The sequence below is a fragment of the Puma concolor genome, chromosome D2, assembly GCF_028749965.1.
Source record: "Puma concolor isolate L17-30 chromosome D2, mPumCon1.1.hap2, whole genome shotgun sequence".
Classification (NCBI taxonomy): Eukaryota; Metazoa; Chordata; class Mammalia; order Carnivora; family Felidae; genus Puma; species Puma concolor.
In genome coordinates this window covers 74,393,949-74,418,890 of record NC_141677.1, presented here as the reverse complement: position 1 = coordinate 74,418,890, position 24,942 = coordinate 74,393,949, and the positions used below count along the sequence as shown (strand labels likewise).

The 24,942-nt window shown below is 51.6% G+C and overlaps 2 protein-coding genes across 5 annotated transcripts in view; both read left to right on the top strand.

The window, feature by feature from the left end:
- HSPA12A (heat shock protein family A (Hsp70) member 12A) overlaps window positions 1-15,518 on the top strand; it is a 167,320-nt gene extending 151,802 nt beyond the window's left edge. For both annotated transcript variants that reach the window (XM_025918092.2, XM_086680965.1), the window contains 6 exons: window positions 1,104-1,275; window positions 5,368-5,454; window positions 5,998-6,102; window positions 7,108-7,366; window positions 10,180-10,283; window positions 11,424-15,518. In XM_025918092.2, coding sequence (XP_025773877.2) covers window positions 1,104-1,275; window positions 5,368-5,454; window positions 5,998-6,102; window positions 7,108-7,366; window positions 10,180-10,283; window positions 11,424-12,061 — 1,365 coding nt within the window. In that variant the 3' untranslated portion in view covers window positions 12,062-15,518. The remainder of the gene's footprint in view (window positions 1-1,103; window positions 1,276-5,367; window positions 5,455-5,997; window positions 6,103-7,107; window positions 7,367-10,179; window positions 10,284-11,423) is intronic.
- A 1,571-nt stretch (window positions 15,519-17,089) lies between these two features.
- Window positions 17,090-24,382, top strand: SPMIP5 (sperm microtubule inner protein 5). 3 transcript variants are annotated; one of them, XM_025918421.2, is made up of 6 exons: window positions 17,090-17,153; window positions 18,496-18,564; window positions 21,458-21,676; window positions 23,105-23,291; window positions 23,800-23,900; window positions 24,021-24,382. In XM_025918421.2, the coding sequence occupies exons 2-6, from the start codon at window positions 18,507-18,509 to the stop codon at window positions 24,164-24,166; spliced, it is 711 nt and encodes a 236-aa protein (XP_025774206.2). In that variant the 5' UTR covers window positions 17,090-17,153; window positions 18,496-18,506; the 3' UTR covers window positions 24,167-24,382. The 3 variants fall into 3 exon arrangements, with proteins under 3 accessions (XP_025774206.2, XP_086537090.1, XP_086537089.1); XM_086680964.1 differs by lacking the exon at window positions 17,090-17,153 and adding an exon at window positions 17,160-17,315; XM_086680963.1 differs by lacking the exon at window positions 17,090-17,153 and adding an exon at window positions 17,160-17,347.
- Window positions 24,383-24,942: the final 560 nt, after the last annotated feature.

Sequence of the window (24,942 nt, the reverse complement as noted above, 5' to 3'; positions counted from 1 at the left end):
ATTTCTGATATTCTAACCTGACCCCGCCCCCCATCTCCTTGCACAATAATTGAACCTCCTAAGCCCCTTCCCTCTGTGAGTCTAGGCCGGCTCCTCCTGGTGAGAGGTCACTATGCATATGTGGCATTAGACCTTCCATCCCTGATCTACAGGTTGAGTCACTATATCTTATGGGTCTGGTGTAGACCTGGGTTCTTCTCCAAAGTGGCTAGGGCACAAGGGCAGCATCCCGAGGTTCCCTAGGACCGCTTCTCTGGTCTGTCTTGCTGGTAACCAGGACCCCTTGGGCCTGAACGGCTCCAACAAGCAAGTGAGGCCTCTTGCTCCAGTTTAAGGCCACAGGAGGTGGGCAGGAACGTGTCACAGGCCACGCCAGGCTCATTTCTCTGAGTGCCCTCAGAAGAGTGCTCCTGGAGCCTCCTGGCTGGCTCTTGTAAGGGTCTGTGACTGGAACAAGCCAGATGTCACAGAGCAAAAGCATTTCAGCTATTAAAGGGGTAAAGGCTTTGAGTAAAATAACTGCCAGCTGCCTTTTGACCCATATTCTAGAAAACGTGAGACTACGTGGGATTTCAGGAGGGCTTTCTCCCAGAGCCCTGGAGTCCTAGCGTGCTGAAGTCATGTCTGATTCCCATACAGCCAAATCAAATGCGTCCATGGCTGAGGCCCAGCCATGGTCCATTGTTTCCTAGGCCACCAAATATCGGGGTTTGCTCTTAGACCACCAGGCCCATTGTACCCAGAAGCAGACTACCTGCCTTCCATCTTCTGGTGGTTTACAGAGCTTTGGGGCCTTTCCCCCTTCATGCATCTCAGTTCTGGGCCAAGCAAGTCCCAAATGTAAGAGGCCCCATGACCCGGAGGGCCCTGCCTTTCCCAGAAGCACTCATACGTTTTCTTTGTCCACTCCGCAGTGTTTGGGTGCCTGGCTTGGGGCCCAGCACCCAGTCACCCCTGATCGATAGCGCTGCAGAGATCTATGGAGGGAATTAAGCAAGCAGAGCATGGCTGTCCCTTCCTTGGGGGTGTAGGTGCAAGGTGAGTGTCCTCAGAGCGGTACTGCCTGGGGAGCCTGGGTCCCAGCCTCTGCCTCTGTCTTCCAGGCAGGCCTGGCCTCCCCGGACAACTCGGAGCAGCTCATCATTGCCTTGGAGCCCGAGGCGGCCTCCATCTACTGCCGGAAGCTGCGGCTGCACCAGATGATCGAGCTGAGCAGCAAGGCCGCGGTCAACGGGTACAGCTCCAGTGACACAGTGGGAGCTGGGTTTGCACAGGGTACCTCCTGCTCTCTCTCTCCCCTCCCCGCTCTCTCCCATCCCAACCCTGCATGTTTTTTTTTTTTTTTTTTTTAATTTTTTTTTTTTCAACGTTTATTTATTTTTGGGACAGAGAGAGACAGAGCATGAACGGGGGAGGAGCAGAGAGAGAGGGAGACACAGAATCGGAAACAGGCTCCAGGCTCTGAGCCATCAGCCCAGAGCCTGATGCGGGGCTCGAACTCACGGACCGCGAGATCGTGGCCTGGCTGAAGTCGGACGCTTAACCGACTGCGCCACCCAGGCGCCCCCCAACCCTGCATGTTTTGGGCCCTGATTATTTAAGGCATTTAGCGCGGTAATGAAGAACCGAGATGTTCCCAGAGGGGTCGGCTGTGAGCACGTCTGTTCTCAGCGCCCCCTCCGGGTCCCCTCCGGGGCCCCTTGTAAACTCCGCAGTGGTCACCCGGGTTCATCACCTCCCACACGTGTGCCTCAGGTGTGGGAAGGGTGCTTCTCTCCAAGAACCGGAGAGATGGCCCCAGAGCAGCTCCTGGTTTTACATTTTACTAGGCTTTTAATTTTTCTTGTTTATTAACTGATTCTTAATCTAATCCCACTTGGCCTGTTATTAATTCCCCCATTAAGGCTGTTGATTTATTGCTGACTCACTCCCTGGGGCCGCTTCGTGTGTGATGAGCTCATTATGTGTCTTAACCGTGAACCTGGCGAGAGTTTAAAATACGGATGAAAGGGGCGGAGGCTTCCTGACCCCACTGGTGCTCACGTAGCTGTGGGAAATAGTACTGCCTAGGGAGATCCAGGATGGGTATTAAGGAACTTTTTCTCTTTAGTAGTTACTTGTGTGCCAGTTGGTCACATTCTTGGTCCTAAGAACCGTCTTCCCTGGTATCCAGGGCTCTGTGAGTCTGTCCAGGGCCACAGAGTTTTCAGACATCCTAGGTCAGGGTCAGAGCCACCGACGTGAGCGAGTTTAGGCATTAATCAGAGCGCTGTGAGTGCCGTTTCCAGGTCGGGGCCTCGAGGGCAGAAACCCACCCATCACCCATGCCCACCCCATCCTGAAGGCCCTGGAAGGGAGGAGGAGAGGGAGAACGTTAGCTAGAACTGTGGCCCATTGTCCCCCGACAGCCTGGTTCCGAGTTTTCCTTGCTCCCCACACCCAAAGCCTGTCTCTGTACTGCCCAAGGCACTGGGGCCCTGGCTCAGCCTTTGCAGGTGTGCATCCCTGCCCAGGCCCTGGGTCCTCTCCTCCAGAACTCTCCTCTTCCTCTTCATGGGGGCCACTCTGCCCCAGAGGCCACCACTCTGCATTTTCAACCCAAGATGGAGGAGTCTGTGAACCTCAGCCACGAGACAATGGCCAGGCTGCTGTCTCAGGCTGCCGGGGCTAAGTGCTAACACCTCAAGACCTGATTCACCCGGAACAGAAGCAAGCAGGCTCTCCTTTGACTCCGAGGGCTCGATTTGCTTTTTCTGGGCAATGCTCAGCCTCCACCGAGGCATGCCGCGGCTGGCCTTACTGCTAACTAAGTCAAATGTGTTAACATGTTACATACTCAGCACAGCCTATTTAATTAAATTTTCGTCTTCATCATTGTAATTGGAAAAGAGACGCATGACTGACTGGGCTTCATATCTTACATGCTACTTCCTGCCGGTTCATAAACAAAAATTCATGTCAGAATTAGCTAGTTGTAGTGCGGCTCCTAATGCTTCTGAAGTGTAACATTCGCATGGAAGGGGAAACTGGTTTTGAATGCTTGCCTTCCCCGAGGGCTCAGGTTTTGGTTCCCTTTCCTTTAACATGGCCTGTCCACCCCACACTGTGTCTGTGTCCTGTGCCTTGTGGGATTTGCTCTTGTCTTGTGCTCAGAGGGTCTTTTTGGTTTTTGAAATCCTCAAATTGTTGGCCACCACCCCTCAGAGGGGCAGTGACACAGGGGTTCTGTCTCAGCCTTGCTTTACAGTTGGTCTGTCTCCCAGAAGGAAGGGGTGCTGCCTGGGGAGGCCTGGCAGAGCACTTAATCAGGAGTACCCTGGATGGCATTAAGGCCCTGAGCCCTTCTGGGCTGTTCTCTGCCCTCAGATGCTCCTTCGTGATGGGCGCCCCATGGACACTACTGACGGGAATGGGGATGCCACTGTGCCCCCAGCACCGCAGGGTTGCTGTTAGCATTATTTTGCACCAAAAGGATTTCATGAGATCAGTAAAAGACACATTTTTCTTAATGTTGGGCTTAATTTGCCCCAAAGTGTGATAATTTTTTTGAGAGCTCAGAATATGTTTTATTAGTCTTGCTTGGTCTTTTTTTTTTTTTTACCGTTTATTTTTGAGAGAGAGAGAGAAACAGAATGTGAGCAGGGGAGGGGCAGAGAGAGAGGGAGGCACAGAATCTGAAACAGTCTCCAGGCTCTGAGCTGTCCGCACAGAGCGTGATGCAGGGCTTGAACTCACAAACCGTGAGATCATGACCTGAGCCGAAATCGGACGCTTAACCAACTGAGCCACCCAGGTGCTCCTTGCTCGGTCATTTTTTAGGACTGCCATTTGTTAGCCGTCTAGATTGTTTTAGCAAACCAAATGCCCCAAACAAGGTCCGCGATAGAAGTTCATGGGGAGCCAGTGCTGGGAACAGGAGTTTGGGGATCCCTCCCAGGTCTGCAGGGACTCTTAGATCCGAGGGCCTCACCACTGTACTCCAAGGCCCAAGGAATTCAGAGCTGACAGGCACTTGGCATTCTAATCCCCAGGGAAGACATTGTTTTGCAAACACAGTGCTCCTTGCTAGAAGAGGCTAGAGGGTCAAGGGTCCTTAATTGGATAACTAACAACAGACGGATTTATAAGGCACTTCCAAGTCAGCAGCACCAGTTGAGGGACGGGAAAAATTGGTGGGGGGTGAGGTTGTGGGATGGGGCAGCAGAGCAGTGGACAGAGACTTTATCTGTGAAGTTGGGGGTTGCTCTAAGTTGTTCACTGTAGTGGCCATTTCTTGGGTAGCAGGTCTCATACTTGGTGCTTTGCCTTCCTTATCACCTACTGTGTGCTGGGTGTCACATTGGGTGCTGAGGAAAAATCGGAGAACCAGTCCCTGCTCTGCTGCTGAGGAACTGAGGCCAAGTGTTATTATCCCCATTTTATGGATGGGGAAGGTGAGGCCCAGAGGGGTTAAATGATTTGCCCCACTTCCCACCTCGGCTGTGCCCTGCTGGTTCCCAGCTACCCTCTCGCGGCACCTTTCCCATCTCCTAATATTCGTATTCTGCTTTTCCAGATTTCAGTGTAAATCGTTAAATCCCAAAGGCATGAGGGTCCATGGCCCAAGGGTTGATTTTGAGCTGCAAGACAGAGTCGTGGGAACTGCAAGTCCCTTAACCTTGTCTGACCTGGTTTCTTCCTCTGAACAGAAGGATGATGATTTGTGCCTTGTCTGCCTCACAGAGCTGTCGGGGGGCCTATGAGGGATGCAGTGACCCCACCCAAGGCGTCACAGCCCCTCAGCGCCCTGGGGCCACAGCCATGTTGTTCCCCAGTGTTAGGAAAAAGGTGGCCAGGGCTTTGCTAGGTTTGGATGGGCCACCTGTGGCTGAAGCGCCACCTGGTGGCGGAAGAGCACATTGGCTTCACCTAGGTCGAGGAAATGGCTTCCATGCAGTTTATCCAGCATCCAGATTAGGAAAACATACCCGACATTCCTTGCAGCAGACAGAGTTCCTTGAGGTGAAATTATTTAACCAAGTGCACTGCAAGCTTCTTGGCAGACAAGTCCCTCCCTGGGACAGCAAAGCCAGGAATTTGGTTGATTTATTAACCCTTTACCCCAAAAAGTGTCACTGCGGGGGAAGGGCTTCTCCAGGGTGAGCCTTCCAGCAGGGTACAGGCCCAGCTGCCATGCAGTGAATAGACAGGCGCTGGTGAAAATGGTCTGGCTCTGAGGTTCCCAGTGTTGTGTTTATGTAATCATTTTGGTCAAGTATTGCTACACGTTCCCTCCCTAAACCTCACGCTGTTGCCTCCGCTGACTGCAGACGACTGCCAGCCTTTTCATGCTTTCTCACCCGTCCTTTTCTTTCTGTCGGCCACTAGCTAAGGAGCACATACGGCGTAATCGGCAGAGTCGGACCTTTTTGGTGGAGAATGTCATAGGAGAGATCTGGTCCGAGCTGGAGGAAGGTAGCGTCCTTGAACGTCCTTTGCCCCTTGCTGGATGCGTTTTGTGCTGCTGGCAAAAATGCATTCCTGTTTGCTCCTTTTGCATTTCTGGAAAATGTTCAAAATCGGTTGGTTTTAAAGACCACTGCGCCAAGGAGAACTTTTTGGGGCCTATAAGTTTGCATGTTACAAAACCATACAGACTCTTCCGAAGAAAAGCAGGAACTGGAGCTCCCCAGTTCCAGAGTAAGTCTTGGGTTAAACAGCAGGTCATGCGATGGCAGGACATTGTCCACTCATGCCTGCCAGGTCTGCAACAGCTTTAAAGATTCACTCGTCTGGGTTCTTTATCGCCATGCTCACCGGCGATGAGCACTCCTGGGCAGACACTACCCCGGTCTCTTCCGTCGGGAATAACTTGCCGAGCGGCTAATCAGCGACACCGCTGTATTAATGAGAAGCGTTACCGGGAGTTTAGCTGGGTATACCGAGTCATCACCCCCCAGCTTGTTTCAGGATGGGGCCGACCAGCGGCCGATGTAAAGGGTGGATGTTTTTAACCAGGTGACAAGTACGTGGTTGTGGACAGTGGCGGTGGCACCGTCGACCTGACTGTCCATCAGATACGGCTACCGGAGGGACACCTTAAAGAACTGTATAAAGCAACAGGTGAGCCCCTGCATGACCGATTTTCTCCTTCCTGAGCTGTTTCTCTCCTGTCCGATTTCTCTTGCTATTTCCTTCTCTCACTGCTGTCTGCACGTGGGATTCTAGGCCCTGAGGGGTACGATACCCAGATGCTTGTGTGGGGCCGGAGAGCAAGATGCAGTTAAATGCTCTTCAAAACACAAACCACCGTAGGGGCGCCTGGGGGGCTCAGTCGGTTGAGCGGCCGACTTCGGCCCAGGTCATGATCTCACGGTCTCTGGGTTTGAGCCCCGCGTCAGGCTCTATGCTGACCGCTCAGAGCCTGGAGCCTGCTTCCGATTCTGTGTCTCCCTCTCTCTCTGCCCGTCCCCCACTCATGCTCTGTCTCTCTCTGTCTCAAAAGTAAATACACATTAAAAAAAAAAAAGTTTTAAGACACAAACCACCGTAACTTGGGTTTTGGCATACAATGAGCCTGTTTTAGATCCTGGCCAAGGGAGTTTCTTTCTGGAAGTTCTGGAAGGATATGATTGTCATCTGATTTGTCACCTGTGTTTTAGTGCCACGGTTAAGCTTGCTAGGGAGGTCTCGGGACACCCGGTCTTGGATCAAAGTTGCCAAAGCAAGCAACAGGCTCTCTCCCTTGATGGGGGTGGGATGATGAATATGTAATAGATCACAGAGTCTCCTCAGTAGGCCTGCTGATTTTCCAGACCCTGTCCCTGGATTTCTTGGGTAGGAATACCGCGATGCTCCTAGTTACTTATGTGTATCAATTTTATTTAAAATGTAATTGATTTTAAGAAGTTTGTTGATGAGTGATTCTGTAGGGGAAAGTCTCTGCACCTGGAATGAGAAGAACTGGAGGGTTTTAAAGCTTAAGTAAAAACCGTAGCTGCTGTCCGTTTGCTCACTGAGCCCAAGTTCGTGCGACTTTGTGTTTCAGAGAAGAACGCAGGGTAGGATGTCTCTCAGAGTCTGAATTCAGTTTTCACACGGCGGGCTCTCATTTTGTGCTTGACTCAGGTGGACCCTACGGATCCTTAGGAGTAGATTATGAATTTGAAAAACTTCTGTGTAAAATATTTGGAGAGGATTTTATCGAACAATTCAAAATCAAGCGTCCCGCGGCCTGGGTTGACTTAATGATTGCATTTGAGTCTCGTAAGAGGGCGGCTGCCCCAGACCGAACTAACCCACTGAACATCACCCTGCCCTTCTCCTTCATCGACTACTACAAGAAGTTCCGTGGCCACAGCGTGGAGCACGCCTTGAGGAAGAGCAAGTGAGTGGGATTCACCTTTGGCTTAGGCCATTCTAGGGGGTGGATCCTACCGAGGGGAGGGAGCAAGGGGGTGTGGATTCTGAGTTCCAATACTACACACAAGCTGTGTGACCTTGGCCAAGTGACTCACCTTCTCTGTTCCTCAGTCTTTCGTCTGGAAAATGCAAGCGATCATTCCACTTACCTCAAAGGGTTGTTGTGAGGATAAAGTGAGTTCCAAAGTTAGACACTTAGCACAATGCCTGGGACCTGAAAACTCCTGTTTCTGTGTTAGCTTTTATTATGTGCCAATAACCATAAGCTTTGTGAAAGCAGGGAATTTTGTGTTTTTGGCCTCTGCTGTATCCCCAGCATCACAACAGAACCTGGTACAACGTAGAGGTGCTCAGTAAATATCTGTTGAGCAAAATCCCATGGGGCTCAGAGTCTCTTGGCTACAGGCAAGTGTTCGTAGCTCAGCTTATTGCAAAATGGACATTTGGAAGCTGTGTGAAAGCTGAATGACAAATTGATAGACAAAAATCACAGGCTTCTAAAAATCTTTTTATAGCAGAAGATTTCAAACATTCACTGTGCAAAATGAACCTCATGACACAACTTCAACAGCTGTCACCTCCTGGCCAGTCTAAATCCTCGTGCACACTCTCCCAAGTATTTTAAAGCAAATCTGATCATCATCTCATCCATGAATATGTCAGTAGGTATCGCTAAGATAAATTTAAAATCATTACCATAATGCTGTTATCACGATCACGCTTGACACGAGTTCTTCAATATCCTCAAATTCCCAGCTAACATTACAATTTTTCCAACTGCCTTATATATGTTTTTCAGTTTGTACTGATATCCAAAAGATGGCTCTCCATAGCGGTTATCTGATAGGCCCCTAAGTCCCACTTACTATACGGGTTCCCTCTCCTGTGTTTTCTTTACAGTTTATTATTAGATGACAAAGCTGATCGTCCCATGGAGTTTCCCGCAGTCTGGGTTTTTTGTTTATCGTACGCTCACGTAACGTGTTTGGTCCCCTGGTATTTTTGACAAATTGGCAGACGGAGCTAGAGATCTGGTCAGGTTCAAGTTTGAGTTTTTGGCAAACCTGCCTCATGGGTGGTAGTGTGTCCTCCTCTCACATCAAGTCAGGGAACACATGCTATTTGCTTGTTGCTTCTTTTGTGATGTCAGCAGCCACGGAGGGGAGTTGCCTAGGTCCGTTATGTTAAGGGATAGCCCCTTAGTCTCTCACTCTGTCTCCATTTGTCAGCTAGCCTATTTCTGGAGAGAGAAACTCTTCTCAATGGTTTGATTGCACTGAAATACATTTCACATAGGAAAGACAGGACAAATTTTTGGTTCTTTCTTTTCGTTTATGAATTTTTTGTTAAATATTGTTGATTTCCTAGCATTCTCCTAAGTGACAAATGCATTTTTTTCTTTTGTGGGGGCAGAAGGGGGTATTATTAAGGCTTCGTGGATTTAGGCATGTTTGACGTATTTTAAACCATGGCAGTTATATCCTTAGTGATGGTCAAAATGTCCCATCTTGGCCAGTAGGAGCCTCTTTAAGTTGGCTCCTGAGTCCCGTTGATGTGACATTTTGATCTGACTTCTGGCTCATCTTGTATATTCCCCATCCCAGATCTGCAATCGGCCATTTCTCTAAGAAGCCCAGGTTCCATTTAGTGGGAAATGAAGTGGATAGGATTGTAGGTCTTCTTGACCTTGGAGCAGGTCCCTAGCCAGACTCTGACTAGGCTCATGTTCTCTCTGTCCACTGGCCCCCTCCCCACAGGCACCTGTTCCGAGTCTAACCCCAAGTCCTTCTCCACAGTTCTGCGGCCTGTCAGCTCTCCTGGGGAGACTGGCCACAGCCAGCCACGGAGTCATTCCATGCCACACCACATTGTCCTGTGGCCGAGGCCACAGAAAGATGCCTGGTCAGGGAGACCTGGCAGCACCTAGAATGTGAGGCTAGGAAGCGGCTGGTGTGTGCTTCGCTTCAGGGACAGAGATGCCATTTGCTTGGCTTCTTTGAACTTGAGGATGGGTGGGGCACATGCAGTCCCTGGCATTCCTTTAGTGCCAGAAAATTTCCAAAGTGTTTTCACAGATGTGGTATTGAACTTGATCTTGACAACCGCTGTGAGAAAGGTAAGACGAGTTGTGTTATCCTTGATTTCCAGACACGAGACTGGGGCTCAGACAAAATGCAGGCCAGCTTGTCCCAAAGTCCCGCAGCCTCTGAGTGGTGGAGGCCGTCCCGGAGCCCAGCAGTCCTGGCTCCTTGTCTGGTGTTCTTTCTGCTCTGGATGTGCTGCACCTTTGACAGAGAAAGGGGCATCCTGGTAGGACGGGGCTTCTCATGGTCAGGGGACAGGTGCCTGCAGGGCTCAAGGAAATGCACTTGAGCACACAGGTCTGTGGCCAGATGCAGCAGCACCATGGACACAGCATATGAGCCTTCAATGGACTTGAATCCGACTATCGCTTGACTATAAAATGTGGTCATTCAAACGAGACAGACCCCTTCCCTTCTTTCCCTGTCTTTTGCACTAGATTTCGGCTTCCACTATCCCAAGGGAAGGCTGGCCACAACACAAAGCAAAGAGAAAACCAAGAGGCTATGTCTTAGCTTTTGAGCATCTAAGGGTCTGGGTTGTGGCAGTCGAAGGTATTTCCAAGGACTTTCAAACCCTTCGGTTCCCTTAAATGTGACAGCTGTTCTGTTCTGTCAGGGGCCGTCTCTGCGCACAGTAGCCTGGGTCTCCTCCATACTCTCACTTCTCATTTCTCTCTGTGCCACACCCCCACAGCGTGGATTTTGTGAAGTGGTCCTCGCAGGGGATGCTGAGGATGAGTCCGGATGCCATGAATGCCCTTTTCAAGCCAACCATTGACAGCATCATTGAGCATCTCCGTAAGTATGAGCCAGGGCTCGGCCACTCAGTGGGGCAGAGCTGAATGGGGACTGACTTTTCTGGCATGACCAGCTAGAGCATGTGAGGTCAGACTGGCAGGGGGTCAGGGGCTGGGAGCCACAGGCTGGGGCCTGGGCATGTATGCGGGAGGTTGCTGGGCATAGGCTCTCCAGATCCCTCCCCTCAGGTACCGCACAGCAGCCCAGAGCCTGTCTTCACCTGGGCCTTGAGTTTGGCTTCGAAAGTCAGGGAGCCGGGAACTCTGCAGCAGTATTACCCTGGAGTGACAGGGCCTAGGGAATGCGCAGTCTTTGCTTTATCAGGATGCATGTGGAACCAAAATCTTTGCTGGGGAGGGGGCACACTTACGTGGACCAAAGAAAGGTCTCCTGGGAGGGAGCAAACAGAATCTAGCCCTCAGGGGCCCTCCCTCAGGGACACACAGTAGACTCCCCGGGGACCTTTTTCAGTATCCAGGCTCCCCATTCACTTCCCACCCCACACTGACTCAATCAGAACCTCTTTGAAAACCAAAGAATACTTTTTATAACAGCCTGCCTTGACTTAGTTAGCAGGACCACAGGTTTGGAGAATGTCAGGAATATTTATTTATGCCTAACAAATTATTCCTTGAAACGATCACCACCTAGCTGTTAAAATGTTTCCACTTAGCAATAGCTTTGGTTTTTATCCCTGAGCATATAGGTGTGCAAACCCCCTTCTGAAGACCATCTCTACAGGGACACCTGGGTGGCCCAGTTGGTTAAACATCCAACTTTGGCTCGGGTCATGATCTCACGTTTCATGGGTTCGAGCCCCGCGTTGGGCTCTCTGCTATCAGCTCAGAGCCTGCCACAGATCCTCTGTCCCCTCTCTGCCCCGCCCCCACTCACGCTCTCTCTCTCTCTCTCTCTCTCAAAAATAAACATTAAAAAATTCTTAAAATAAAATTTAAAAAATAATAAAAAAATAAAATAAAGGCCAGCTCAAGAAAAATTCTGTTCAGCCAGCTCAGACAGGTCTGAGTGGGCCCAGTGGGGCCACATGGTTTTGTCTATTTGCCGCATTCTTAGGCCACCAGTACCCCTCAGCAGCTGGCTTTTGGTGATAGAGTGCTGTCCCTTCCTCTTTGCTTTCAGGGGACCTGTTTCAGAAGCCCGAAGTGTCCACGGTCAAGTTCCTCTTCCTGGTGGGAGGCTTTGCGGAGGCGCCCCTGCTGCAGCAGGCGGTGCAGGCTGCCTTCGGGGACAAGTGTCGCATCATCATCCCCCAGGACGTAGGCCTCACCATCCTCAAGGGCGCCGTCCTCTTCGGCCTGGACCCCGCCGTCATCAAGGTGCGCCGGTCACCCCTCACCTACGGGGTGGGCGTGCTGAACCGCTACGTGGAAGGCAAGCACCCCCCCGAGAAGCTGCTGGTGAAGGACGGCACTCGCTGGTGCACCGATGTCTTCGACAAGTTCATCTCGGCCGACCAGTCGGTGGCCCTGGGGGAGCTCGTCAAGCGTAGCTACACCCCGGCCAAGCCTTCCCAGCTGGTCATCGTCATCAACATCTATAGCTCCGAGCACGACGACGTGAGCTTCATCACTGACCCGGGGGTAAAGAAGTGCGGTACCCTCCGCCTGGATCTCACAGGGACCAGCGGCACAGCCGTGCCCCCCCGGAGGGAGATCCAGACCCTCATGCAGTTCGGGGACACAGAGATCAAGGCCACAGCCATCGATATAGCCACCTCGAAGAGTGTCAAGGTTGGGATTGACTTCTTAAATTACTAACGGGCCCTCCCGCCGCCTGCCCCGCCCTTGGACCCGGCTCACCTGCATCTGCTGACCTCAACCCTGACTGTTCTTTCCCTGTCCTTGACCCTCAGCATCACCCACCTGGATTTCAGCAGGGAAGATGGGAACCACCAGGGCTGGAAATAATCAGGGGTTTTCGAGGGCACACTGGAGTCAGAACAACTGTCGGAAATCGAGACTGAGGTTTGGGAATAAGAAATCCGAGGATCCTGGGAGAGCAGCTCGTTTTTATAGGTACAAAGTGGTGAAACCCGCACCCGTCAAGGGAATCAGTCCACTTCTGCAGCTGCGACTCAGCTTGCTTTGAACGCATCTCCGGTAAGCAGGACTCAGGATGCCTGGTCGCTGTCTTTCTAGGTTGGATGTGAGATCTCTGCATCAGGAGGAGATTCTTCATCTATTTGAGACGTTTCTTTGTACGTTTCTTGGGGGATGGCAGTCAATATAAAATGCCACCCATCTGCAGTTAATTTCTTGTCATCACCATGTGATTGAATGTGGTGATTCAGCAGGAGCTTGGAGCATTTTTAGCTGGTAGGAGAAGACTGCCCACGCGGGGCACTATTTTAGGTTCTCGTAATTTGAATTCTGAATAGGTTCAGTGAGGAGTAACGATAGCCAGCTAATCGGCTAGGATTTGAGTGAGTGGGAGGACAGACACCTTAACTTTTCAGCAGGTGAAGACTTGCTTTGAGGGAAATGGACATTAAGGCACTGCTGACTTCTCCCGAATCATATGCTGCGACATCGTTCCCCGGATACCAGATCCTGACTCCTGGGTTCATAAGTGATTCGAATTAACCTTAGTAGACTTCAGGTGTCAGGAAAGGAGCCTGCAGTCTGCGTTGTTCACATCAGCAAGCCCAGGATCTGGAACGGCTCCACACCTCGACAAGCGTACATGTTTTAAACTAACTCCCTCCTCACCGTCATCTCCCAGAGCGTTTCAGCCACGTAGTCCCACATTTCAGGAGGAATACACTCGTGATACATGGGTAGAGAATCTGCATTATGAAACATTTCCCTGGAATCTTCAGTTTTTTTTTAAGTGTATCTACAAGGAATTCCTAGATCTGTCCTTGATGAATTCAGTCAGGTCTTTTTCAAAGCAGATTGACCTGTGGATCGCCCTCGTGCCTGGCCGCTTCTTAAAAGTGGGTTCCTGGAGCCTATTCCTTTTACAAATGGAAGCTGGGTCTTGAGGAGGGGGACCAGCGCCTGCGTTTGCAGTGGATACCACGGGGACTGTGGTTCCAGGGGAGTCCGGGAACTCCTGACTTCAGGTTTTGTTGCAAGCTGAAATCCTGACCACCAGCACCTGCAGTCTTCCAGTCTGGGGCTCCCTGACAGACAGACAAGTGAAGAATCGGGGTCTCACACTTTGCCCTTTGTGAGCGAGGCGGGGGCTCCACCTGGCTTGGGGGTGGCGCTCTTGGCGCTCACAAGAAGGGCCTGTGAGGGAAGAAGGTTGGAAGGAAGGCACCCTGCGAATGGCCCGAGGGACCCACTGGCTTGTCTGCTGGGACTCATTCTGATCTTAAATCACCGGAGGCATGCATAACGAATGAACGGAAGATGAGCTAAGGAACTAACTTTGAATGCAAGCTGGATTCACCCACCCATTCCGTCGCCAATACGCAGATTTGACGCCGCTTTTCCAATGTCATTTGAACACGTCTTCTTGTTCACGTGGCCTGCTGCAGAATTCCCTGCTCGAATATGAAACTCGAACAAAGCACCGAACTGGAGAACGCTGGTCACATAACTTAGTAGCGGGATCTCGTGTCCAGGCATCAAGGTGTGTTTGCTAGGCTTCTCTTCTGCCTGCTCTGCTTCAAAAGCTAAATGTTCTGGGTCTTTCTTTGATGTTGCCAGCCATACTCTACAAATAAGACTTTTTGATTTAGTTATAAGTAATATAATTTTATGTACATACAATATTAGAATATTGTACAGAATCTTTATTTCTACAATGTGCTTTTCTTGTCAAAAAAAAAAAAAGAAAGGAAAATGCTCTTTGAATTTTATTGATGACATTGCTGCCTTTTCATTTCCATGGCTTTATTTTTTAATTGCGCTTACTTATCGATCTGTACCGATGCTAAGCTATGGACCGTGTATGCAAGGCCAAGCAATAGTCACAGGTGCCAAGGGTCAGAATACTCTGGAAAAAGGGACAACGGCTGGATCAACAGCTTCGTCAGACCTTGCCTCACTTACATCCTTCCCAAAGGCTCACGGTTTATGTTTAAAGGAGCATAATAATGTATCGATGCTCCTGTCCGGTCTTTGAGAGCTGGACATTCTGGTTCTATAAGCAACAGGACTGTGCAGAAAAACCACCGAAACCTCTTTGCGTCCCCGCAGGGCTTATCAGCTTCTCGTGGGGCAGGGCGGTCACTCTGAGGGCAAAGTGGGGTCCGTGTGCAGCACTGTCAGGATGACAGGGTTACACGCAAGGAATCGTGGTGCACAAATCCAGCCTTTCTGCTGGATTAAGTGTGAAAGTAATTGGCCACTGTAAGGCCGTCCCACCTTTGCATCAGGCATGTCTCCTTGTCTATGATTTCTCTTTAGTGAGTTGGTTGAAATTTGCACTCTTGGCAAATACGTGATGGAGAGGGGGGTGATAACTTTACTGGACTTTCTTCTGGCCCCAGCAGTCGACCCGATTAAAGGGAATCCCCAAATCCATCCCCCCTCTCCCTCCCGCCCGTGGAATGACATATTCTAGAATAAGAACACTGGATGAATATGCTTGGACACGTTTTCTAATCTCAGAGAGTTTCTAAAAGGCCTGTTGTCATGACCGTCACTCAGATGTCCCTGTCCCTGGTATCTGATCATGTTTTGGAAGCAAAACTGTCAGAGATTTCCTTTATAACTGCCCTTTCTGTACACAGCAGGCATTAATAAATGCTGAATGACAGACCAGTGACAGACATAGAAGATAGGCAAGACAGGAGACATACAGGCACTTTTGCAGAGTGATGACTGAGACTGAGTCCAGATTACAGAGCCTGCCCTACCCCTAGGATGTTATTTAGATCAAGTTTAGCTTCTAGAGTCTAGGACTGGTTAATTGCCAGGGTGGCAAAGAATCGCATGCCTCAATATAAACGGGAGTCAAAATGCATAATTAGTTGAAGATCGAATTTCACAGTTGTAGAGATGACATCGCTGTGGTCAAGCTGCATATTTATGCTGGGAAATGACTTAAGTGGATGACTAGTATAAACGTCGTTGTCCGTTAGGTCACATCTCTCATCTGCTTGGACTATGGAATTTCATTCTAAAATATCAGCCACCGGGGTCTCATTCATTCACTACAGGATAAATTCACACTCCACAGAACCTTGCAGCTGTTCAAACTTGACGAGATTGTACCTGCAAACTCTGTCTTCACGGATGTCTAATAAAGCCAAACTCTGGATCTCTTGTGGCCCAAGTTGGTTTTTTTTTTTTCCACTATGAATTTGTGAATGGACTTATAGATGCATCATCGCTGACTTCCCCCTCCACCCCATCTCCAGTGGAGACTAGTTTTCAGATCTTGTCCTCAATGTTGCAAGCTTTTTAGCTTTTTTTTTTTTTTTTGAATTAACTTTCATTCCAACTAGACTGGCTCCATCCATGTTCGTGGGCCCCTAGAGAAAGTGGTCTAGCCAGACAGAAGGCAGATGAGCCAGGGGGGCCTCTGACATCTCCACCACACCCAAATGAAGGGTGTTGAAAAAGAAGCAGAGGGGCGCCTGGGTGGCGCAGTCGGTTAAGCGTCCGACTTCAGCCAGGTCACGATCTCGCGGTCCGTGAGTTCGAGCCCCGCATCAGGCTCTGGGCTGATAGCTCAGGGCCTGGAGCCTGTTTCCGATTCTGTGTCTCCCTCTCTCTCTGCCCCTCCCCCGTTCATGCTCTGTCTCTCTCTGTCCCAAAAATAAAAAAAGAAAAAGAAAAAGAAGCAGAAATGTCTAGAACTGGTGCCTTGCCCTCTGCTATCCTAGCAGGCATGCCAAGCTGGCTGCTGTGTCTAGAGCCTCAAGTTTATTCCAGGCTCTATGTCTGGGTCGCCCTCTAGAGTGGGCTCTAGAAGCTTCTGGAGAGTCTGCGGTGGACTCCTAGGATGCTGAGGGAGGTCTACATGGATTCTTCTTAAGTGGTACCTCATCTAAAGTTCACCTCCCAGGAAGCAGAGGCAGGGAAGGCTGGGGGATGCTGTACAACAAACCAACTTACCTGAAAGTGGTGTTTTCGGTGGCCACGTTTCGGTTTTCTCAGGCAGTCTGGAAAGGTCCTCATTCCCTCTATGTGGGTCACACACTGGGCATCTTGGTTTCCATCCAATGAGATGAAGGCTCAGGTCCCCTTTAGTTCCCATAAAATAAGGACGATTAGAAAGGAGTGTGGCCCCCACTTCCCTGTCACCACTCCCCCTTCATTTTGGTGCATTGCCCCTTTCTGCAGCCCTACCTGTCCCAGGGGGGCAAGGGTGTCAAGGGAAATCTCCAGCCACGTAGGCTTCTCCTCCCCTCCCGGGCTGCTTCCCGTCCCCCCGCCAGTCCCTCACACAGCCCTGACTCCTGGAGGAAGTCCCCATTGAGACCACCGGGCCCCACCCCAGACGGTGCCACTGTCTACAGCAGTAAAGGCAGCTTTGACCTAGGTCCCCACACGTAGCGCTCTCCCCAGTTACAAAGCCCAGAGGGGCTCAGCTGGGGGGAGATCACATACCGAGAACGAGATAGGAGAACAGCTTCCGAGACGAAATATTTACTGCGCCAAGCCTGGATTTCATGCCGGGGGCCGACGCTGAGCCTGGAGCAGGGGAGGCATCCCCCGCATCCGCTCGTGTTCATCCGTGTTCATCCGCGCCCCCTGGCCTGTGGGCCTGAGGTGCGGTCGTGGGCAGGAGGGTTGAGCAAGGGGGAGGGGCATCCAGGAGTCCGGCCCCTCCTCCCCCACCTTCGGGGGGGGGGGGGTGCGCGGGGGTGGGGGGGTGAGCGCACAAAGGCCAGAGGGAAGGCTAAGGCCAGGAGGGCTGTTGGCCGGTGGGCAATCCGGGCCCGCCCAGGTGAGGACGTGGAGTGGGCCGGAAAGAGGAAGTGGGGGGCTGTGACCTCGCTTTCCGACCCCTTCCCGGGCCCCCACCCCCAGCACACCTCCTCCCCACGCCCCTCCTCTCGGATTTCACCGCTCAGAGGAAGCCGCCCAGGCCACCACCCACCTGCGCCAGGTGCGGCCCACAGGCCAGGGCCACGCTTTGGGGTAACAGTTACGCTATAGAGGCCCTCAGGGTTTAGATGTCCCTCCTCGGACCGGACAACCCTCAGACAAGTTACTTAGCTTCTCTGCGCCTTATTTTTCTCATCTGTAAATGGGGCACTCCCATGGGAACTCACCCTTAGGGCAGCCGTGAGGATTTGGCAAGAATACCGTCCCGGGTGCGCTGTGTCACAGTCAGTGTTCTGCAAATGTCTGAGCGTGTTCGAAATTCCCATCACTGCTGCCTAAACCCTGACTGTGGCCCTCCCCCCGAGACCATGTGTCCTGGCGGTGAAGGCCTCACTGTTGAGAAGTGACCTGCTTGGCATTGTAGCACTGGGCAACATCAACGGATGCCCAGATGCAGGAGCTGTCCCTTTTGAGGGGACCCAGGCCATCCTGGAAGAGGGCGGGGGTCTGGCTGGGGGGGCAGCATCCCATCAACATGCTGCGGTGCCCCCCGCCCTACCTCTGCTCACCCATTCTTGGACTCTGTGCCCATCTTTGGGGACTTCTGAGCCCTTCCAGCCAGGCCTTATTCGAATTCTTCATTGTTTAGCAGCATCCTTGGCCTCTAACTCACTAGATGCCAGTAGCACCGACCGCATACCCCAGTTGTGACAACCAAAAATGTCTCCAGACACTGCCAGGTGTCCTGAGGTGGCGTTGGGGGACAGCCGAAGTCACCACTGCCACCTTTTCCACCTGGAACCACAAAGGCCCTGGGGCTGGGGGTGCTTCTTCTCTTCCCTTTTCTGAGGTTCCGGAGTTGCACGTGGGGGCTTCTGGGTCCCGCTCAGCTTTGTATTTCTAACCTCGTGACAGTTGTTGGCCACAGTGAGCGTACAGTTCAAGATTGCTGGATGGATGGATGGATGGATGGATGAATGGATAGGAGGTTGGGTGGATGGAGGAGGTCCCAGGAGGGGAGACACTGGGGGAGACACTGGGGGACATGTAAAAGGCGAACGCCCCTTGGTAGTAGGCCACTGGTTTTATCTGCTGGTTCTGTGTTAAGATGGTGGTGCTGCCTCCCTTTCCCAACCCCCCGGTGGGGTCATTCTCCTCCCAAGGACTCTAGCACACGGGTGAGTTCTTGAGGCTGGGACATTCGATTAGATCATTTCATTCCCTCTGCCCTTCGTTAACAGAGAGTGAGATCATGGAGTCTTCCTCCAAGACCTTCATGAGACACCTGCCAGTCACACCAGGCTACAGTGGTAAGTGGTGACGTGCCCTGCCGATGTGCCCGGCAGAACCGTGGTCCTGCTCACCGTCCCTGCCTTGGTCCGCTGTCCGTGTCTTTCTGGCCAGTTGGGCCAGTACAGACACGTTGGCTTCTTTGGGACCCTTGCGGAAAGCCCTCCTTTGCCCAAGATGGCTGATAACGGGGTTCTGATGAATGGAGAGATACAACGTAGGCCAGATCTCCCAGGACATGGCCTCGTATGCGGGAAGCACCGAATGTCCCTTGAGTGCATTTGGACCAGGATAGACACACTGCTAAGGGGGCAGACACAATGAATAAGCTGAGGCCCTGTCCTTTTTCCCCAAGTCAAGCTTTCTCAAGTGTTGCACGAGGGTTGTTCTTATGGGCCATCCCTTCCTGTGTCCCCCAGAGGGAGAGTGGTCAAGTGCCCCGGTTTGTCTGGAATGGCCCTGGTTTCGGCACTGAAAGTCCTGTGTCCCAGGAAACCCCTAAGTCCTTGTCAAACAGGGCTAATTGGTCATTCTACCCAATAGTGCTTCTCCTCAGGCTTCTGGGCTACGGGGGACTTACCAAGTCACGTCCCTGTGACAGATGCAGTGGTCCTCATGGGCACTCCGCTCTCACAGATAGGTGTTCTTAGGAGAGGAGATGCACGGGGAATATTCCAAGGTGCCCAGCCTCACCCCTTATCCCACTGGCTGGTTAAGGGAACAGGCTTTGAGTTCTAACAAACTGAAGTTTCAGTCCCTGCGTGGCCACCGTGTGTGTGATTGTAAGAGTACTTTCTGTGGTAAAGTATAAGTGTCTATTAAATGGGTATATTCGTTTCTTAGGGCTCTGTTTATTTTTTAAAAATTCTTTAAAAACACCTTATTTATTTTTGAGAGTGACAGAGTATGAGTGGGAGAGGGGCAGAGACAGAGAGAGACAGAATCTGAGGCAAGCTCCAGGCTCTGAGCTGTCAGCACAGAGCCCAACGTGGGGCTTGAACTTGTGGAACACGAGATCATGACTCAAACCAAAGTCGGATGCTTAACCGACTGAGCCACCCAGGTGCCCCTCTTAGGGCTGTGTGTGAAACAACAGATACGCTCTCACAGCTCTGGAGGCTAGCAGTCTGAAATCCAGGTTTGGTTGGATCATGTTCTCTCCGAAGGCTCTAGAGGAGGGCCCTTCTTTGCTTCCAGTTTCTGGTGGCCCCCGCTGTTCCTTGGCTTGTAGCATCACAGCTTCAATCTCGGCCCCCATCTTCACGCTGCCCTGCATCTCGGAGTCTCTTTCTCAACCCCCTCTCCCTTCTCTTATAATGGAGTGCTTTCGACAAGTATCCTAAGAAGCTAAAGTGTCTGTCCTGGCGAGTCAGCTGGCCAGACATAGACAGTGGACTAAGGCAGAGACAGATGGATTGAGGGCGCATCCTCAGCCAAGGATAATCTCATTTCCCAGTCTTTCATTACGGCTGCAAAGACCTGTCAGGTAAGGTCCCATTTGCAGGTCCCAGGGGTTAGGACTTGGGCACAGCTATTTGGGAGACACAAGTCAAACCTCTACACGGGATAATGATAGATTTCTCATCAGATTGTTGTGAGGTTGGAAGGAGCCAGCGCACAGGCTATTTAAGACGTCCCGGCCCTTAGTAAGACTCAGCGAGCGTAGCTTGTGGTCCCCCGTGTGTGTGCACATATACGAGTACATAAAATCTCTGCAGAGCAGGGGAAGCCCTGGTGGCAGGGCCCCTTGGTTTCTATGGTCTCTTCCCCACCACACTGGGGTATCTTTTGACTGCCCCAGGGTTGGGGACACTGGCTGGTGGGTGGAGAACTTCAAGATCAGTTTAGAAATTAGATTCTTCCAGAAGCAGCTTTTCGCAGGGCGTAGGAGGCAGGGTTTCTGCTTTTAACTCTGTGGTCAGGTTTTCTTTAGGGACAAAGGCAAAATGTCCAGGCCCCGGGAACGAGTGAGGGGTATTTATGTATTTATCTATCTAGCCATTTAAAACCAAATTCTTGGGGCGCCTGGGTGGCGCAGTCGGTTAAGCTTCCGAATTCAGCCAAGTCACAATCTCGCGGTCCGTGAGTTCGAGCCCCGCGTCAGGCTCTGGGCTGATGGCTCAGAGCCTGGAGCCTGTTTCTGATTCTGTGTCTCCCTCTCTCTCTGCCCCTCCCCCATTCATCCTCTGTCTCTCTCTGTCCCAAAAATAAATAAACTTTAAAAAAAAAAAAAAAAAAACCAAATTCTTAACCAGTTTTCCCTCATCCGTTCTTTAGAAAAAAAAAACAAAAAAAGAGTTTTATTGTGACAATATTATAGTCCCTAGGATTCAGCATCTAGTTTAAATAAACACTTGTGTTTTACCCATACTAATAGTAATGATTACATGTTATTTTGTGGGAAATGGCAAAAAATTGTTCCAGGGGGTGGGCCTCACAGATAATGAATTTACCTTTTTGTGTAATAGGTCTCAGCTTTTAATAAGCCCGCAATTTCCCTCGACAGTCTGACAAAAAAGATCCCAAATTGCATTTGGGATGTGTCAAGGAAAATAAGCTTTCTCTCTAAAAAGATGAAATAATTTCAATTACTCCTCAGACTATCATTTTGGCCCATTAAATGCTTTCCCCATTTGCTGTTCAGACTGACATCAGGGGCTTTGCTATCAAAGAATATGACTGTCATCGTCTTTGTTGAAACGGGCCGTCCCTCCCCAGCTCCGAGGTCATTTTTTTTTTGTGGCCTGGGGAGGGCCCGGCGCAGCGCAAACAGCCCCGCTTGTGTTAATGGCCTTTGGGAAAACGCAGTGTCGTTGGCCCAGGAAGAAATGCCAAGTGGCGGGCTGGGGTTCCGGGGAGTTTCTGCAGGTTCTAATTGCCTCGCTGAAGGCCCTGATGCATCGGCTCTTGCAGGCTTCGTGCCCTACCTTAGCTGCCAAGAATCCACCAGCAAGGACAACATGTCCCACTGCCTGAAAACCTTCCAGGAAAGCACACAACGATATAAACACCAGCTGGAGGAGTTTCACTGCTCAGTGGCCACTGCCCGGAAGCTGAAGCCCGTTTGCTCGGAGGAGACGGTCCTGCGGGAGCTGCATCAGTATTATCGGCAGTATCACCCCCTGAGTTTGGGTACCGGCTCCCGGAAACCTGCCCCCTTCCCCCCTGGACACAAGTGCAGGGCCCGGCAGGCCCCAGGGGACACAGAATCCAGCACCCGTGCCAAATCCTCAGGTGGTGGTGCGGGATGGAAAGGCTTGGTCTCATAAGATGAGAAAGAAACGTTTCTTGGGGGGGCAGAGGGACACGGTCCCGGTCGGGCAAGAGGGTGCTGGGAACTGAGACCCCGGGCAAGTCACCAGGAGTGTTGGGACCTCACCTGCCCTCTCAGTACGTACGTACACGTGTTAGCTGCTTTGTGCTGGGCACCGTTGTTTCATGAACCGCGACGTCAGTGCTGTGACGGCGAGACTATGATTCCCACTTTAGAGACAGGGAAAGTGAGTCTGCAGAGGTGGTGGTGACCCTTGTCTGAGGTCAGACCTCGGCTCGAACCCGGCTCTTCCAGGTGCTAGCTGGGTGGGAAGGGGTTGGCCCTGAACAACAACCGCAAAAGCGATGACAGAAACAACTGATGACGTGATTACGTGTAATGCTAATCACAGCCATGATTTGCCATAGAGGCCTTATGGTCTAAAGGCCTATAGGAAAAGTAACGAACTCCAGAACTGCCTTTATTATTATTACTCTAATTGCTTGGGGTAGCAGACTCACATGCGTGTTGTGCTTTAAAGTTTTCCAAGCCGTAACATCTGCCTTCAGAGTTTAGGATTTAGCCCAGTTCTGTGACTGTCTGCTGAGTGACGTAGGGCACATTGCTTCCCCTCTCTGGACTACAGCTCCTTCATCCAGTGCGAGGAAGGATGGACTAGAGGCTCCCTACGGTGCGCTCCCGCTCTGAGGTTCTGGGACTCGGTGGCCTAATTCTATTCTGACAGCAGCTAGAAGAGGCAGGCGGGCAGTTACCTTTCATCTCACAGATGTGAAGTCGCTCAGGGTCAGCGCCAGAGTCACTCGTGACCTGAAGGCAGTTTCCTGGTGCTCAGCCTGATATGCTTCCTTCTGACCTGGTTGCTTCTCCTGATTCCTTTATGTGCACGGTCAGAGCGCAACGTGGGAAGCTTCTTGATTAATCTGAGAGAGGAGCAGGATCCGTTGAAGGGGGAGAACTAGAGAATCAGACGCAGGCTTGAAGCCTGGCCCTACCACTCCCTTGCCGTGTGACCTTGGCCAAGACGCTCTTAACTTCTTTAAGGTCTCGGTTCTTCCTCTGTAAGGTGTAGGTAATTACGGTGTCAAGTTCTTACAGTTCGTGAGAGAATGAAATGGGAGGGAATTTGCAAAGCCCCTACCAAGGTGCCTGCTACTCGGTGTCGACCAACCCGCGATAGCTGCCCTTAGCACGTCTGGGGGCCTCTAGGGGTTCGCCAGCGTAGCTGGTGGGGTGCCAGCTCACTGTGTGGCTTCTCAAAGCCCTCAGAAAGCACGGTGTCTTTACAGAATGCAAACACGTAAAGAAACCTCTCCAGGAGCCTCCAATCCCCGGCTGGGCTGGCTACCTCCCGAGAGCCAGGGTCACGGAATTAGGCTGTGCCACGAGGTACGCTGTGATGGCCAGAAACTGCTACAGAGACTTCCTGGACCTCGTGGAGCAGGCCAGGAAGGCACCCTTGAAGCCATATGAGGAGTAAGTCTGGCTTGGGGCGTGGCTGCGGGTGACAGGAGCCGGGGCGAGAGCAGTTGTCGGGCTGGGGCGTTCCCGGATGCCCCATCCCAGCTCTAGGGGGCCTTTGGTTTGTTTTACAGAAGGGGCCTCATTTGTAACGGGGGCCTTCAAGGTGGGCCGCTCCCCTCCACTCCCCACCCCACCCGCCATTTGCCAGAAGCCCCGCTTGCGGTCCTGGCTGGTTTGCAGGGCAGAGGCCGGGAGGAAAAACCAACAGGGCCACGTGTCCTGGCAGCAACCTACGGCCCAAGGGCACCGGGGGAGGGACATGGTGTGGCACCGCATAGGGCAGCTCTTTGGCCTCAGTTTTCCCTTCTGCAAAATGGAGATACGATAATCCTTTCATTTTAGGATGAATCGTAAGGACTAGAAAGAAACACGCTGTGCTCACGCAGGACGTGCAGAGATGGTATTTTTTCTATTATTAAAAAAAAAAAAAACGAGTAAGTCTATGACTTCTGTTCTTCAGAATATATGGAGTCGGGTCCACACAGCCTCCTTCTGCTCCTTCTCCAAAGGTTTTGCAGCACCAAGGGCTACGGCCAAAATATCCGGAGTTTTCTATCCCAGGTAAGGGGGGAAGTCCTTCTTGCCTTCCTACTCCTTTTAAAAGGGGATGAAATGTTTGCGGAGCCTCCCTGCTTAGCTGGGCCATCTGCCTGCACCTGGTGGGGATGGTCTCTCTTCCAGGTGGTAGCTGTCCTGCCCACGGAAGACCCCTGACAGAGGACCCCAGGCCTCCAGTGACGTGTGGCTGTGCCCAGAGATCAACCATGTCCTGCAACGGGAAGATTTATCTAGAGCCTCTGTCCTCAGCAAAGTATGCAGAAGGCTGATGCAGACGGCCTCTCAAGGAGAGGTGAACTTCAAGGGGGGACTCCAAAGCTCACCATTCTTACATGAGAACCAGGCCCCGACCCACACCCAACAGGCACTACGGAACTTTCAAAACCTAAGAATCCTTTCGACTGCCACCTGCACCCTGTTTGGCAATAGCAAGTCTTTAATGATAAAGGCCTTTTATTGTGTGGGAATAAAGAAGATGCTTCTCAGCATGCTGAAGGTTTCTATGGCGAGGGGGGTTGCAGGTTACGTTGACATTCAGACGAGCTAGGGAGAGGCCCATCTCATCCTTACCTTGAGGTGACCGTGTGCACCTGGATCAGACTCTTCCTGAAACCCTAGCCCAGCCTCTCACCATCAGTCCCCGTCAGCCATCTTGGGTCCTGACATGGCAGTTCCCACCAGTGGCACAGATGCCATGCCCAGCCAACCCTGCTGTCTCAGAATCCCAGTCCCCAGGCGACCCGGTGGCAGGCACGAGGTGTATTCATTTCATCGGGCTTCTGTGACACTGCCTCAGAGAGGCACCAAAAGATGACGGAAGTTTATTGCCTCGCAGTTCTGGAAGCTAGAAATCCAAGTTCAAGGAGTGAATAAGACCACACTACAACCTTAAGGGCGAACCCTTCCTTGCCTCTTTCCAGCTCCTGGTGGTGGTTTGCTGGCAATCTTTGGGCTTCCTTGGTACGTAACTATAATGTCTGTCTTTATCGTCCCACAGCATCCCTCTGTGTCTCTCTGTCTTCGCGTGGCATTCTTCTTGAAGGAC

What these genes read in the sequence shown, in the direction of transcription:
- SPMIP5 (XM_025918421.2), top strand. Translation starts at nt 18,507, where the DNA reads ATGGAGTCTTCCTCCAAGACCTTCATGAGACACCTGCCAGTCACACCA. An exon ending in CCCTTGAAGCCATATGAGGA is followed by an intron (nt 23,292 to 23,799) that starts GTAAGTCTGGCT and finishes TCTGTTCTTCAG; the next exon opens with AATATATGGAGTCGGGTCCA. An exon ending in TCCGGAGTTTTCTATCCCAG is followed by an intron (nt 23,901 to 24,020) that starts GTAAGGGGGGAA and finishes TCTCTCTTCCAG; the next exon opens with GTGGTAGCTGTCCTGCCCAC.